The sequence below is a fragment of the Rhinoderma darwinii genome, chromosome 10 (genome assembly GCF_050947455.1).
Source record: "Rhinoderma darwinii isolate aRhiDar2 chromosome 10, aRhiDar2.hap1, whole genome shotgun sequence".
In the NCBI taxonomy this organism is placed as follows: domain Eukaryota; kingdom Metazoa; phylum Chordata; class Amphibia; order Anura; family Rhinodermatidae; genus Rhinoderma; species Rhinoderma darwinii.
Genome location: NC_134696.1, coordinates 104,022,221 through 104,038,948, shown reverse-complemented (window position 1 = coordinate 104,038,948; position 16,728 = coordinate 104,022,221). Strand labels below are relative to the sequence as shown.

Here is a 16,728-nt window from a genome sequence, read left to right as displayed (position 1 = left end):
GTCTTATAAAACTCGGATGTTAAGCCATCCGGCCCTGGCGATTTTTTGAGGGCAAGCCCATCAATCGCCAATCCCACTTCCTCTTCCTTGATCGAATCTATCAAAACACCGAGAGAGGGGTCTACCCCTGGCTCAGGGATGGTTTCAGCCAGGAAAGCCGACATCTCGTCTCGGTTTGGATCTTGCTTCCCCAAGAGGTGCGAGTAGAAGGATCTGACGACCTCCAAGATCCCTGATTTGGATCTCTTCAGAGATCCTGTACTATCAATCAGTCCTGTCACAACCTTACGACTCACTGACATCTTACAGTTCCTGTAGGGGTCGGGCGAGCGGTACCTCCCGAAATCCCTCAAGAACTAAAGATGTGTGCCTATCATACTGACACCTCCTGAGCAAAGCTTTCACCACGGAGATCTCCTCCCCACTACCCCCGGTTGAGACCAGATGTTCGAGTTTCCTCCTCAGTTCCTGATATAGGCGGTACCTACTCATGGACCTGAGGCTCGAGAGCCTGCGGAAAAATCCTGCCACCCGGACTTTAAACAACTCCCACCACTCAGACTTAGTACCACTGAGATCCAACAAAGGTACCTGGCTCTGAAGAAAATCCTCAAAGGCCTGTCTTATCTCCGCTTCTTCCAAGAGAGTAGAATTCAGCCTCCATATACCTCTTCCCATCTGGAGGGACTCTGCAATGTTCAAAGAGAAAATAATCATACAGTGATCGGAGAACTCCACCTCAACAACGGACACTGGTGAAGAGATGGCTTCCTCCTTCAAAAAAAACCTGTCTATCCTAGACCTACAACTACCTCTACGATAGGTGAAACCCGAGTGGCCTGGGGTATGCCTGATGTGGATATCCACCAGGCGAGCATCGCTAACTATATTTTTTAATGCTACACTATCGTAGGTCAATTTTTTATCTCCGGAACCTCCTCTATCTCGGGGTCTCATGACAGTATTGAAGTCCCCTCCAAAGATAACTTGTCGACCTGAAAAAAGGAAAGGCTTAATCCTCATGAAGAGACTTTTACGGTCCCATTTGCTCTGGGGTCCGTATATATTGATTAGTCTTAATTCCTGTCCCCTCATGAGGACATCTAAGATCAAGCACCTCCCCATTTCTAACTCAATCATCCGTCGGCATGTTACCGGTGCGGTGAAAAGGACCGCCACTCCGCTATAGGGCTCAGCCGCAAGAGACCAGTAGGAGGGCCCGCGTCGCCACTCCCTCCTAGATTTAACGACGTCTGCCAAAAGTGACAGCCTGGTCTCCTGCAAAAACAAAATGTCGGCTTCAACTCGGCCAAGAAAATCAAAGGCTGCAAATCTCGCCCTATCTGACTTAATGCTGGCAACATTAATTGATGCCAGCGTCAACGGAGTGGGTGCCGCCATCATGGATGTTTGAGTTAGACGGCTTTCTTCTTCCCACCCCCCCCTCTATCTGATGAGGACCCCCCTTCTTTGCCTCGCTTCTTGCAAACTGAGGAGTCCATATTCACCACCCTATTCCCATCTTCATCCCCAAGTACCGGGTCAACCTCCCCCTCTGGGGGCAACGGCCCCTGCAGCAGGGGAGGCTCAACGACTCTAGGGTGCCCTACCATGCCCTCCCTCTTAGTATGAGAGGCTGGAATGTCCACGAGAGCATGGTATCGATCAGTAGAGCGCACCAGGGGGGTACAGGATTTACCCTCCTGGGCCAGGGCGGGGCCAGATGTATTTGGCCCTTGGGTTTTGCCCGGTGTCCCTTTTGCTGTAGGCTGAGTCCTCTCTTCCTCTCCCACACTTTCATAGTGGGAGGACTGAGAGTCCTCAGCCCTCTGCTCCCTTTGGATCCTCCTCATCTCCCCATTCAATTCGGCCTCCCCAGGGGCATCAGATTCAGGGGGGGCATCCAGATCCGAATCAGAGGTTGTCCCAGTTTCCTGGAGCGCCCTCCAAATCCTCTCCTTCCTTCGCTTCTCCGCCCTTCTCTGGCGAGAAGGGGGACCCTTCTTTGCATTCTTCCCTTGCCCCTGTGCCCCATCGTCCCTGCCCGCACCCTCACCCACGGAGGCCTCCCTCCTTTCATCCTCCGCAGGTTTGGAACAAGCATTGACAACAGAGCGAGGACACCGACTGAACGGGTGACCTAAGTCACCACACAGGTTGCACCGAATACGGTCACACGATGCGGCTAGATGACCAATCCCCCCACAATGAGCACACTTCTGCACCTTGCAGCCTGCACTCAAATGTGAGGGGTCGCCACACCGGTGACACAACTTCGGCTGCCCCTGGTAGAAGACAAGGATCCGATCTCTTCCCAGGAAAGCAGACGATGGTATGTGGGACACCGTCTGTCCCAGACGCTTTAGTTTAACCATGAACGTCCAGGCCCCTGACCAGATGCCAAACTCATCCATGTTCTTCCGTGGCATCTCTACTACCTCTCCGTACCTTCCCAACCAGGTCATGATATCAATACAAGAGAGTGACTCGTTACGGGTAAGAACGGTCACTCTCTTGGGACCACTTTGGCGAGAAATTGCTTGTGCAGCAAAGTCTCGCCAGCCAGGCTCGTCCTTCATCAGCTCGTAGTTCCCCCAGAAGACCTCAAGGCCCCCTAGGTGAACAAAGCTGATGTCAAACTCGACCGAGCCATGAGGATGTATCAAGGCAAAGATGTCACTCGCCTTGAAGCCCATCCCCAGCAGCAGCTCCACCACCCTCTTTCTGGGAGGGCACGCATCATTGCCACACCACCGGAGACGGACCACATTCCTCCTGGCTACAGCCTGCCCGGCTGTTGGGAGCGACCACTGATCTCCTCGTTGCTCTCGGAAGGCATTTAGACCATATCTGTCTATCCAGAAAGACAGGTCCTTCTGCACTCCCCCTATGGTTAGGGTTTGCTTTCCCTCTCTTAAAGCGTCCAAGAGACGTTGTTGCAAGTTACCGTCCCCGGACCTTGAGGATGAAGATGGGTGGGCCCGCTGTCCCCCCGCTGCCACACCAGCATAAGACCTGCCGGATGTCACAGCAAGAGGAGCGCCAGGCCCATTGCCCCTGGTTGATACCCCATCCCCACCACCCACCACCTCACCACCTACAGACACAGCACTCAACACCCCATTACCAGCAGACACTCCAGGATCTTTATTTACAGACACCTGCATACCCCCAGCAGTTCCCACATCCACAGCCGCAACTTTTTTATTTAACCCACCAGGTCCCCCTGCAGTCATCCTTCTGGCCAGGCCTGGTTCTATGTTATGTATTTTTTCTGTGCATTTTGTGTGGGTAGACACTGCTTCAGTCTCCGCATCATCAGGCACCTTTGCAGGGACGCCACCAGATGTTATAAGCGGTGTCCCCGCTGTGCCCTCCGCCTCATTAACCTCCATCTTTTCTATGTGCGGAACATTTTTGGGAAAGGGGCCACCGCCGCCCCCGACGCCAGCAGCCCCCTTCTCGCCTACACCACTTTTCAGTGATGCGGACGAAGGAGCCACTGATGTCACTGGAGCCGCCTCCGGCGCCGGACCACTCCCCCCTCCCACAGAGGAGTGGCCAACAGAGCCGGAGCCCCCTCTGTGACCGCCCTTGTCCGGAACGTCTGACGGCTTTACTGCGACACTGACAGACTTCCGGCTTTCAGACACCACATCCGGTTTCTGGTTTACCCGTTCTCCAGACCGCTGACTCGCATCAGAGACCAGTTTCCCGGGCTCGCCATTAACCGGACACGGGGACACACCCCCTGGCGTCACCAGGCCACCAGTACCGCCCCCTTTGCAGGGGTTGGCGTCCGGCGCCATTTTGACCACCACGTGTTCTAATGCCGGACCCGTAACACTCTCCCCGCATTCCCGCTCCAGCCCCACTGCAGAGGCTTGAGCTGGGGGTCTTGCGGGACCTGCGCCCTGATCCTGACTTGCATCTGGCTCAGAGCACAGGAAGGATCTTGCTGTGTACACCATTTTAAATGAACCTTCAGCAGATTTTTTTTCCTTTGTCTTTTTTTTCTTCTTAAATTTTTTTTTCTTTTGCTTTTCCTCCTCTGCGGGTAACTCTGCACCAAAACAAAATCCCTGGAAGGATACCGGCGACTCCACGTTACGGATCTGTGTAAGTAATCCTGGAGGCCGCTCACTGTCAGTATCAAAACTCTCCTGATTTCTCCCAGCTGTGTGTCCACCCTCCTCCTCCTCACTGCTCCTGGGTGCCTCAGAATCTGAGCCTTCTCTGGACTTTGCATTCTCATGCTCCATTTTCTCCCCCACATTTTCCTTTGCTGTGTCTGGGGCTCTGCTGTCTTCCTCCACACATTCTATTTTTATAGGTTCTGCCATCTCGGCAAACCTCTCTTCATTTTTTAATTTTTCACCAAACACCCCTCCGCCTGCCAAAATCTCCTCACGTCTCTCTTCCACTTCTTTTATTTCCTCCAACAAGGATTTCACATTTAAAAGGTATCGGGACCTCTTACCTCCTGAGGCTTTTGCAGCTCTTCCTCTGGCGACCGCCAAGTCCGCACGGAGCCGTTGCAGCGACTTCCTGAGGTCCCGATACTCCTCCAACCGCATAGCCAGACGGGAGCTGAAGTTCTCCACCGTCTCTCCGGTCCTCAGCTGTCCCCATTCCTCCACACGACCGTCATCCAAATGTCCGGACGGCGCTGGTCCTTCTCCAGATGACAACACCTCGATCACCCTGCCGGACCGCGTCTCCATACCCTTATCCAGGGTTCCAGCGTCAGGGGGAGCCAGGACAGCCTTGCCCCGAGATGATCTCCTCACCCCCGCGACTGTTTTCATATTCCCAGCCAGCTGGGATGACCCTCTACCCCCCGCTGGCATGCTCCGGGAGGTAGAGGTCTGAGGCTCCATCCTAGGATGGAACCCCCCTCAGGGTACTTTCCAAGCCCAGGCAGATGGTATGAGGCCTGGGCAGATAGGATAAGGAAAGTCCCTGGATCCAAGGCCTGCACGGTAGTCTCAGCAGCTCTCTCCACACGTCCTACTCCACCCACTCCAGAGCTGCACTGACTATTCTGCTGGTGGAGTCACTGTGTACATACATTACATTACTTATCCTGTACTGATCCTGAGTTATATCCTGTATTATACTCCAGAGCTGCACTCGCTATTCTGCTGGTGAAGTCACTGTGTACATACATTACATTACTTATCCTGTACTGATCCTGAGTTACATCCTGTATTATACTCCAGAGCTGCACTCACTATTCTGCTGGTGGTCACTGTGTACATACATTACGTTACTTATCCTGTACTGATCCTGAGTTATATCCTGTATTATACTCCAGAGCAGCACTCACTATTCTGCTGGTGGAGTCACTGTGTACATACATTACATTACTTATCCTGTACGGATCCTGAGTTATATCCTGTATTATACTCCAGAGCTGCACTCGCTATTCTGCTGGTGGAGTCACTGTGTACATACATTACTTATCCTGTACTGATCCTGAGTTACATCCTGTATTATACTCCAGAGCTGCATTCACTATTCTGCTGGTGGAGTCACTGTGTACATACATTACTTATCCTGTACTGATCCTGAGTTACATCCTGTATCATACTCCAGAGCTGCACTCACTATTCTGCTGGTAGAGTCACTGTGTACATACATTACATTACTTATCCTGTACTGATCCTGAGTTACATCCTGTATTATACTCCAGAGCTGCACTCACTATTCTGCTGGTGGAGTCACTGTGTACATACATTACTTATCCTGTACTGATCCTGAGTTACATCCTGTATCATACTCCAGAGCTGCACTCACTATTCTGCTGGTAGAGTCACTGTGTACATACATTACATTACTTATCTTGTACTGATCCAGCGTTACATCCTGTATTATACTCCAGAGCTGCACTCACTATTCTGCTGGTGGAGTCACTGTGTACATACATTACATTACTTATCCTGTACTGATCCTGAGTTACATCCTGTATTATACTCCAGAGCTGCACTCACTATTCTGCTGGTGGAGTCACTGTGTACATACATTACATTACTTATCCTGTACTGATTCTGAGTTACATCCTGTATTATACTCTAGTGCGGCACTCACTATTCTGCTGGTGGAGTCACTGTGTACATACATTACATTACTTATCCTGTACTGATCCTGAGTTACATCCTGTATCTCTTTATTTTATATAAATTTACAAAACATAAACTGAAAAACAAATACATAACTAATTCCATATAACCAAAAAGTCACAACCCAATTCTTATAAACAAATTTTCTTATATACATCTCTGTATATGAGAAGAGAAAACGATACCAGACCCGGCCACATACACCCCACTCTTATATACTTACATCTACACTTCATCCGAAACTAAACAATAACTAGAATATATACAAACATCATATAAACGTAATCCAAAGTACTAACAGAAAATCCCCCGACCCGCGTCAACCAAGGGCCTAAAGAAACAACATAATAATGATGATAATAATAATAAAACAACAACATAATAATAATAAAATAATAATAATAATAACCCCAAAAATCAAAAATATAATAATACTAATCCCAATTTTTTTTTTAAATTTTTTTTTTTTTTTTTTTTTTTTATCCTTTTTTTTTTTTATATATATATATTTTTTAATCACACTATACACATCCTGACTTTCCCTAACCTTACCCTTCTTACCTAAACTCCACCACCCCAGCCAGCATCTCGCCTCATGTCCTCTCACGTCCGCATAGTCCAGATGCTGGCCCCCACCACCACACCCAACACCCCAGCCCAGCCCCCCGCCCCATGTCCTCCCATGTCCGCATAGTCCGGGGCTGGGTCAGGCAAACCCCCCCCCCCCCCCGACCCCCTCCCAACCTATCTATTAACCCCCTTAAGTCTATCCCTATTCTAACAACATTTCTACATTATAATACAATACATGTCACCAACCTGTCCAAATACCAAACCATATACAAAATACACCGTACCCGAAAGCACCAAGTTCGGTCGCTTGTAAACCTTTTTCCTGCCATTTCAATCCTAAACAAAACAAAAATCTTCCAGTGCTTACCTAGCCCATCACCAGATAGAGAGAAGGGAAAGCCCCCCCCAGCTCCCCCCCAGAGGCCAAGGTACCACGTCCACCGCTGCACCCTCCCTATCGCTTGCCCTATCTCCTTACCCTATTACTAACCCTTTCTTGACCCTATTGAAAGCTGACCCTATGCTGACCCTCACCTTTCCCTTATTCCGAGTCCTATCGCTATATTTTTTATTGGTGCCTCAGCGGAACGCAGACCCCCACCTCCAGTTGAGCACCGGTGAAGACTCCCCCTCCCTCATGAAGGCAGACACATTAAGGCACCCAAAAGGAAAAGCCCCTCCAAAGACGAGAGGCTTTGGATGCTCCCAATCTGCCAACCTCCAAAGAATGCACCTTCACCAGGTCACCCATGATATTGCTAACAACCTCATCCACTAGGAGGATTTTCTTCTGGGTAGAAACTAGACATCGTGCATTCCACATAAAGTGCCTGACCACTATACTGACTAGAAACAAGGTGCAATGGTCCCTACCACCGAGGTCTCCGAACACTCCATAGGCCCACCCAGCATAGGAGAGGCTGGTTAGGCCTGGCCAACCAATGGAGGCTCCCACCCTTTTGTATACCTCTGTATTGAAAGGGCAATGAAGCAGGAAATGCTCCATGCTTTCCAGCACTCCGCCACACTCCTCCCGGGGGCAATCCCGATCAGAGCTTCTGCACTTTAGATTGTCCCTCACATACAGTCTCCCATGGAAGCAACGCCAAGCCAGATCCCAAAACTTCTGGGGAATCCTCGCTGAATTTAAAAGTTTTAATCCCACCCCGAGGTCACTACTTGGGCAGTCTTTGAGCGCCAGGGGCTTCTGGAAGTGGGTCATCAGGACCCTCCTGTCAAGAAATTTTCTCGACATGGTCCTGATCTCCCACACCTCCAGACCCCACCGGCGAACAATCTTCAGCGCCAGGGTGGCATAAGCCGGGAGATGTCCGTGAGGTGTACGCAGGTCTTTCACTTGCCCTCCTCTCTCCCATTCCTGGAAGAAAGGCCGAAACCACCCCCTGCAGGAGGATATCCACCAAGGAGCCCTCTCTTGCCAGAGGTTTGCCAGGTTGATCTTAACAAAGGTGTTCACTAGGAACACCACCGGGTTAACCATACCTAACCCGCCTAGTGTCCTTGGTAGGTAAGTAACCTCCCTCTTGATTAGGTTGAGCCTGTTCCCCCATAACAGCTGGAAGAACAGGCTATAGACCCGAGTCCAGAGAGGTTCTGGCAAGATGCACACACTGCCCAGGTAAAGCAACATGGGCACCAGGTAGGCCTTGGCCAAGTGAACCCTTTCCCTCAGGGTTAAGGACCAACCCTTCCATTGGTCGACCTTCTGGGCAACTAGATTCAGCCTATCCTCCCAGTTCTTCTTGGGGTAATCACCCGGGCCAAATTCGACTCCTAAGATCTTAGCAGACCCCTGAGGCTCTGGAAGGGTGTCCGGGAGATCAAAACCAGGATCTCCTCCTCCCAGCCAGAGACTTTTGCACTTATCCCGGTTGATCTTGGACCCAGATGCCAATGAGTAACGCTCCACTTCCGACATCACCCACTCTGCCTCCCCTCTCGAGGAGACAAAAATGGAGACGTCGTCTGCGTACGCAACCACCCTCTGAGTGGCCTCCGGCCCCTCCAGGCCGGCCCCGACTCCCGCCAATGGCCCACGATCGATCCTTTTAAGAAAAGGATCAATTGCGAACGCATATAGCAAAGGGCTCAAGGGACAACCCTGGCGGACACCAGACCCAACCTCAAAGGGGGTTCCAACCCAACCGTTCACCAGCGCAAAAGTCTCAGCCCCAGTGTATAAGGTCTGTAGCCAATTGACAAACCCCCCCGGTAGGCCGTACCTCAGAAGGACCGACCAGAGGTACTCGTGGTCCACCCGGTCAAAAGCCTTGGCCTGGTCCAAGGACAGGATGTACCCCTCCCACCGACCAGAATTTCCCTGCTCCACTGCCTCTCTGACACTGAGGACAGCACTAAATGTGCTGCGGCCTGGAACAGAGCAATGCTGGACCGGCGAAAGGAGCCGGGATGCAAACTTCACCAGCCGATTAAACAGCACCTTTGCGAGAACCTTTCTGTCCGTATTGAGCAGCGCTATGGGACGCCAATTCTCAATACGGGTCGAGTCTTTACCCTTCGATAAAACGATCAAGGCCGACCTCCTCATTGACATTGGCAAAGTACCCGAGGAAAGGCACTCATTAAACACCTCAGTCAAGAGGGGAACTAGGGTTCCTTTAAAAGTCTTATAAAACTCGGATGTTAAGCCATCCGGCCCTGGCGATTTTTTGAGGGCAAGCCCATCAATCGCCAATCCCACTTCCTCTTCCTTGATCGAATCTATCAAAACACCGAGAGAGGGGTCTACCCCTGGCTCAGGGATGGTTTCAGCCAGGAAAGCCGACATCTCGTCTCGGTTTGGATCTTGCTTCCCCAAGAGGTGCGAGTAGAAGGATCTGACGACCTCCAAGATCCCTGATTTGGATCTCTTCAGAGATCCTGTACTATCAATCAGTCCTGTCACAACCTTACGACTCACTGACATCTTACAGTTCCTGTAGGGGTCGGGCGAGCGGTACCTCCCGAAATCCCTCTCAAGAACTAAAGATGTGTGCCTATCATACTGACACCTCCTGAGCAAAGCTTTCACCACGGAGATCTCCTCCCCACTACCCCCGGTTGAGACCAGATGTTCGAGTTTCCTCCTCAGTTCCTGATATAGGCGGTACCTACTCATGGACCTGAGGCTCGAGAGCCTGCGGAAAAATCCTGCCACCCGGACTTTAAACAACTCCCACCACTCAGACTTAGTACCACTGAGATCCAACAAAGGTACCTGGCTCTGAAGAAAATCCTCAAAGGCCTGTCTTATCTCCGCTTCTTCCAAGAGAGTAGAATTCAGCCTCCATATACCTCTTCCCATCTGGAGGGACTCTGCAATGTTCAAAGAGAAAATAATCATACAGTGATCGGAGAACTCCACCTCAACAACGGACACTGGTGAAGAGATGGCTTCCTCCTTCAAAAAAAACCTGTCTATCCTAGACCTACAACTACCTCTACGATAGGTGAAACCCGAGTGGCCTGGGGTATGCCTGATGTGGATATCCACCAGGCGAGCATCGCTAACTATATTTTTTAATGCTACACTATCGTAGGTCAATTTTTTATCTCCGGAACCTCCTCTATCTCGGGGCCTCACGACAGTATTGAAGTCCCCTCCAAAGATAACTTGTCGACCTGAAAAAAGGAAAGGCTTAATCCTCATGAAGAGACTTTTACGGTCCCATTTGCTCTGGGGTCCGTATATATTGATTAGTCTTAATTCCTGTCCCCTCATGAGGACATCTAAGATCAAGCACCTCCCCATTTCTAACTCAATCATCCGTCGGCATGTTACCGGTGCGGTGAAAAGGACCGCCACTCCGCTATAGGGCTCAGCCGCAAGAGACCAGTAGGAGGGCCCGCGTCGCCACTCCCTCCTAGATTTAACGACGTCTGCCAAAAGTGACAGCCTGGTCTCCTGCAAAAACAAAATGTCGGCTTCAACTCGGCCAAGAAAATCAAAGGCTGCAAATCTCGCCCTATCTGACTTAATGCTGGCAACGTTAATTGATGCCAGCGTCAACGGAGTGGGTGCCGCCATCATGGATGTTTGAGTTAGACGGCTTTCTTCTTCCCACCCCCCCCTCTATCTGATGAGGACCCCCCTTCTTTGCCTCGCTTCTTGCAAACTGAGGAGTCCATATTCACCACCCTATTCCCATCTTCATCCCCAAGTACCGGGTCAACCTCCCCCTCTGGGGGCAACGGCCCCTGCAGCAGGGGAGGCTCAACGACTCTAGGGTGCCCTACCATGCCCTCCCTCTTAGTATGAGAGGCTGGAATGTCCACGAGAGCATGGTATCGATCAGTAGAGCGCACCAGGGGGGTACAGGATTTACCTTCCTGGGCCAGGGCGGGGCCAGATGTATTTGGCCCTTGGGTTTTGCCCGGTGTCCCTTTTGCTGTAGGCTGAGTCCTCTCTTCCTCTCCCACACTTTCATAGTGGGAGGACTGAGAGTCCTCAGCCCTCTGCTCCCTTTGGATCCTCCTCATCTCCCCATTCAATTCGGCCTCGCCAGGGGCATCAGATTCAGGGGGGGCATCCAGATCCGAATCAGAGGTTGTCCCAGTTTCCTGGAGCGCCCTCCAAATCCTCTCCTTCCTTCGCTTCTCCGCCCTTCTCTGGCGAGAAGGGGGACCCTTCTTTGCATTCTTCCCTTGCCCCTGTGCCCCATCGTCCCTGCCCGCACCCTCACCCACGGAGGCCTCCCTCCTTTCATCCTCCGCAGGTTTGGAACAAGCATTGACAACAGAGCGAGGACACCGACTGAACGGGTGACCTAAGTCACCACACAGGTTGCACCGAATACGGTCACACGATGCGGCTAGATGACCAATCCCCCCACAATGAGCACACTTCTGCACCTTGCAGCCTGCACTCAAATGTGAGGGGTCGCCACACCGGTGACACAACTTCGGCTGCCCCTGGTAGAAGACAAGGATCCGATCTCTTCCCAGGAAAGCAGACGATGGTATGTGGGACACCGTCTGTCCCAGACGCTTTAATTTAACCATAAACGTCCAGGCCCCTGACCAGATGCCAAACTCATCCATGTTCTTCCGTGGCATCTCTACTACCTCTCCGTACCTTCCCAACCAGGTCATGATATCAATACAAGAGAGTGACTCATTACGGGTAAGAACGGTCACTCTCTTGGGACCACTTTGGCGAGAAATTGCTTGTGCAGCAAAGTCTCGCCAGCCAGGCTCGTCCTTCATCAGCTCGTAGTTCCCCCAGAAGACCTCAAGGCCCCCTAGGTGAACAAAGCTGATGTCAAACTCGACCGAGCCATGAGGATGTATCAAGGCAAAGATGTCACTCGCCTTGAAGCCCATCCCCAGCAGCAGCTCCACCACCCTCTTTCTGGGAGGGCACGCATCATTGCCACGCCACCGGAGACGGACCACATTCCTCCTGGCTACAGCCTGCCCGGCTGTTGGGAGCGACCACTGATCTCCTCGTTGCTCTCGGAAGGCATTTAGACCATATCTGTCTATCCAGAAAGACAGGTCCTTCTGCACTCCCCCTATGGTTAGGGTTTGCTTTCCCTCTCTTAAAGCGTCCAAGAGACGTTGTTGCAAGTTACCGTCCCCGGACCTTGAGGATGAAGATGGGTGGGCCCGCTGTCCCCCCGCTGCCACACCAGCATAAGACCTGCCGGATGTCACAGCAAGAGGAGCGCCAGGCCCATTGCCCCTGGTTGATACCCCATCCCCACCACCCACCACCTCACCACCTACAGACACAGCACTCAACACCCCATTACCAGCAGACACTCCAGCATCTTTATTTACAGACACCTGCATAACCCCAGCAGTTCCCACATCCACAGCCGCAACTTTTTTATTTAACCCACCAGGTCCCCCTGCAGTCATCCTTCTGGCCAGGCCTGGTTCTATGTTGTGTATTTTTTCTGTGCATTTTGTGTGGGTAGACACTGCTTCAGTCTCCGCATCATCAGGCACCTTTGCAGGGACGCCACCAGATGTTATAAGCGGTGTCCCCGCTGTGCCCTCCGCCTCATTAACCTCCATCTTTTCTATGTGCGGAACATTTTTGGGAAAGGGGCCACCGCCGCCCCCGACGCCAGCAGCCCCCTTCTCGCCTACACCACTTTTCAGTGATGCGGACGAAGGAGCCACTGATGTCACTGGAGCCGCCTCCGGCGCCGGACCACTCCCCCCTCCCACAGAGGAGTGGCCAACAGAGCCGGAGCCCCCTCTGTGACCGCCCTTGTCCGGAACGTCTGACGGCTTTACTGCGACACCGACAGACTTCCGGCTTTCAGACACCACATCCGGTTTCTGGTTTACCCGTTCTCCAGACCGCTGACTCGCATCAGAGACCAGTTTCCCGGGCTCGCCATTAACCGGACACGGGGACACACCCCCTGGCGTCACCAGGCCACCAGTACCGCCCCCTTTGCAGGGGTTGGCGTCCGGCGCCATTTTGACCACCACGTGTTCTAATGCCGGACCCGTAACACTCTCCCCGCATTCCCGCTCCAGCCCCACTGCAGAGGCTTGAGCTGGGGGTCTTGCGGGACCTGCGCCCTGATCCTGACTTTCATCAGGCTCAGAGCACAGGAAGGATCTTGCTGTGTACACCATTTTAAATGAACCTTCAGCAGATTTTTTTTCCTTTGTCTTTTTTTTCTTCTTAAATTTTTTTTTCTTTTGCTTTTCCTCCTCTGCGGGTAACTCTGCACCGAAACAAAATCCCTGGAAGGATACCGGCGACTCCACATTACGGATCTGTGTAAGTAATCCTGGAGGCCGCTCACTGTCAGTATCAAAACTCTCCTGATTTCTCCCAGCTGTGAGTCCACCCTCCTCCTCCTCACTGCTCCTGGGTGCCTCAGAATCTGAGCCTTCTCTGGACTTTGCATTCTCATGCTCCATTTTCTCCCCCACATTTTCCTTTGCTGTGTCTGGGGCTCTGCTGTCTTCCTCCACACATTCTATTTTTATAGGTTCTGCCATCTCGGCAAACCTCTCTTCATTTTTTAATTTTTCACCAAACACCCCTCCGCCTGCCAAAATCTCCTCACGTCTCTCTTCCACTTCTTTTATTTCCTCCAACAAGGATTTCACATTTAAAAGGTATCGGGACCTCTTACCTCCTGAGGCTTTTGCAGCTCTTCCTCTGGCGACCGCCAAGTCCGCACGGAGCCGTTGCAGCGACTTCCTGAGGTCCCGATACTCCTCCAACCGCATAGCCAGACGGGAGCTGAAGTTCTCCACCGTCTCTCCGGTCCTCAGCTGTCCCCATTCCTCCACACGACCGTCATCCAAATGTCCGGACGGCGCTGGTCCTTCTCCAGATGACAACACCTCGATCACCCTGCCGGACCGCGTCTCCATACCCTTATCCAGGGTTCCAGCGTCAGGGGGAGCCAGGACAGCCTTGCCCCGAGATGATCTCCTCACCCCCGCGACTGTTTTCATATTCCCAGCCAGCTGGGATGACCCTCTACCCCCCGCTGGCATGCTCCGGGAGGTAGAGGTCTGAGGCTCCATCCTAGGATGGAACCCCCCTCAGGGTACTTTCCAAGCCCAGGCAGATGGTATGAGGCCTGGGCAGATAGGATAAGGAAAGTCCCTGGATCCAAGGCCTGCACGGTAGTCTCAGCAGCTCTCTCCACACGTCCTACTCCACCCACTCCAGAGCTGCACTGACTATTCTGCTGGTGGAGTCACTGTGTACATACATTACATTACTTATCCTGTACTGATCCTGAGTTACATCCTGTATTATACTCCAGAGCTGCACTCACTATTCTGCTGGTGTAGTCACTGTATACATACATTACATTACTTATCCTGTACTGATCCTGAGTTACATCCTGTATTATACTCCAGAGCTGCACTCACTATTCTGCTGGTGGAGTCACTGTGTACATACATTACATTACTTATCCTGTACTGATCCTGAGTTACATCCTGTATTATACACCAGAGCTGCACTCACTATTCTGCTGGTGGAGTCACTGTGTACATACATTACATTACTTATCCTGTACTGATCCTGAGTTACATCCTGTATTATACTCCAGAGCTGCACTCACTATTCTGCTGGAGGAGTCACTGTGTACATACATTACATTACTTATCCTGTACTGATCCTGAGTTACATCCTGTATTATACTCCAGAGCTGCACTCACTATTCTGCTGGTGGAGTCACAGTGTATATTCATTATATTACTTATCCTGTACTGATCCTGAGTTATATCCTGTATTATACTCCAGAGCTGCACTCACTATTCTATTGCAGGAATCGTGACCGCTCTGACCTGGCCGGCCTCTCTCATCACTGTGGCCAATGTGATTGATAATCCCTGGGGGGTTTGTCTCAGTCGGTCTGCAGAAGTCGGGAAGCATCTGGCACATTTACTGCTCAGGAGACAGCAGGTAATGAGGAAGAAAGAAAAACGTGACTCCATGTTCTCTGGGGGTGGGGGGACCGGGGCTGATGATTCAGGGTAGACTGGTCATGGTGCTGTACACAGAATCCCCTCACCCTGCGGTCTCATTCTCCCACATCTTGCAGTCTCTTTCCCGGTATCTGTTCTTCTCTGTCTACATTCTCATACAGAACAATGTTGGCTCTATTTAAATTTTACTAATCGAGAGGCGATCAATGGTTAAAATCACCGATCATTTACTGACAGAAGTTTGTGTCTCTTTTATTGTGACTGATCTTATAGTCTTTCCCACTTGCTGCTGTCTCTTTGTTCTCCTGCTCTCTCTGTCTGACTTTTTTCTCTTTCCTTGGTTTTGACTCTTCCCTTCCCCATCTCTCATTCTCTCTCGCTGTCTCTTCCATTATGTCTCTCTCTCTTTCTCTCTCGCTGTCTCTTCCATTACGTCTCTATGTCTTTCTCTCTTGCTGTCTCTTCCATTATGTCTCTCTATGTCTTTCTCTCTTGCTGTCTCTTCCATTATGTCTCTCTATGTCTTTCTCTCTTGCTGTCTCTTCCATTATGTCTCTCTCTCTTTCTCTCTCGCTGTCTCTTCCATTATGTCTCTCTGTCTTTCTCTCTTGCTGTCTCTTCCATTATGTCTCTCTGTCTTTCTCTCTCGCTGTCTCTTCCATTATGTCTCTCTATGTCTTTCTCTCTTGCTGTCTCTTCCATTATGTCTCTCTGTCTTTCTCTCTCGCTGTCTCTTCCATTATGTCTCTATGTCTTTCTCTCTCGCTGTCTCTTCCATTATGTCTCTCTGTCTTTCTCTCTCGCTGTCTCTTCCATTATGTCTCTATGTCTTTCTCTCTTGCTGTCTCTTCCATTATGTCTCTATGTCTTTCTCTCTCGCTGTCTCTTCCATTATGTCTCTCTCTCTTTCTCTCTCGCTGTCTCTTCCATTACGTCTCTATGTCTTTCTCTCTTGCTGTCTCTTCCATTATGTCTCTCTATGTCTTTCTCTCTTGCTGTCTCTTCCATTATGTCTCTCTGTCTTTGTCTCTTGCTGTCTCTTCCATTATGTCTCTATGTCTTTCTCTCTTGCTGTCTCTTCCATTATGTCTCTCTCTCTTTCTCTCTCGCTGTCTCTTCCATTATGTCTCTCTCTCTTTCTCTCTCGCTGTCTCTTCCATTATGTCTCTCTGTCTTTCTCTCTTGCTGTCTCTTCCATTATGTCTCTCTGTCTTTCTCTCTCGCTGTCTCTTCCATTATGTCTCTCTATGTCTTTCTCTCTCGCTGTCTCTTCCATTATGTCTCTCTATGTCTTTCTCTCTCGCTGTCTCTTCCATTATGTCTCTCTGTCTTTCTCTCTCGCTGTCTCTTCCATTATGTCTCTATGTCTTTCTCTCTCGCTGTCTCTTCCATTATGTCTCTCTGTCTTTCTCTCTCGCTGTCTCTTCCATTATGTCTCTATGTCTTTCTCTCTTGCTGTCTCTTCCATTAAGTCTCTATGTCTTTTTCTCTTGCTGTCTCTTCCATTATGTCTCTCTCTGTCTTTCTCTCTTGCTGTCTCTTCCGTTATGTCTCTGTCTTTCTCTCTTGCTGTCTCTTCCATTATGTCTCT

General features: G+C 50.8%; 1 protein-coding gene across 2 annotated transcripts in view; it reads left to right on the top strand.

The window, feature by feature from the left end:
* TMCO4 (transmembrane and coiled-coil domains 4) overlaps positions 1-16,728 on the top strand; it is a 92,907-nt gene that overhangs the window by 41,023 nt on the left and 35,156 nt on the right. For both annotated transcript variants that reach the window (XM_075840473.1, XM_075840470.1), the window contains exon 10: positions 14,978-15,114. In XM_075840473.1, the coding sequence (XP_075696588.1) occupies positions 14,978-15,114 (137 nt within the window). The remainder of the gene's footprint in view (positions 1-14,977; positions 15,115-16,728) is intronic.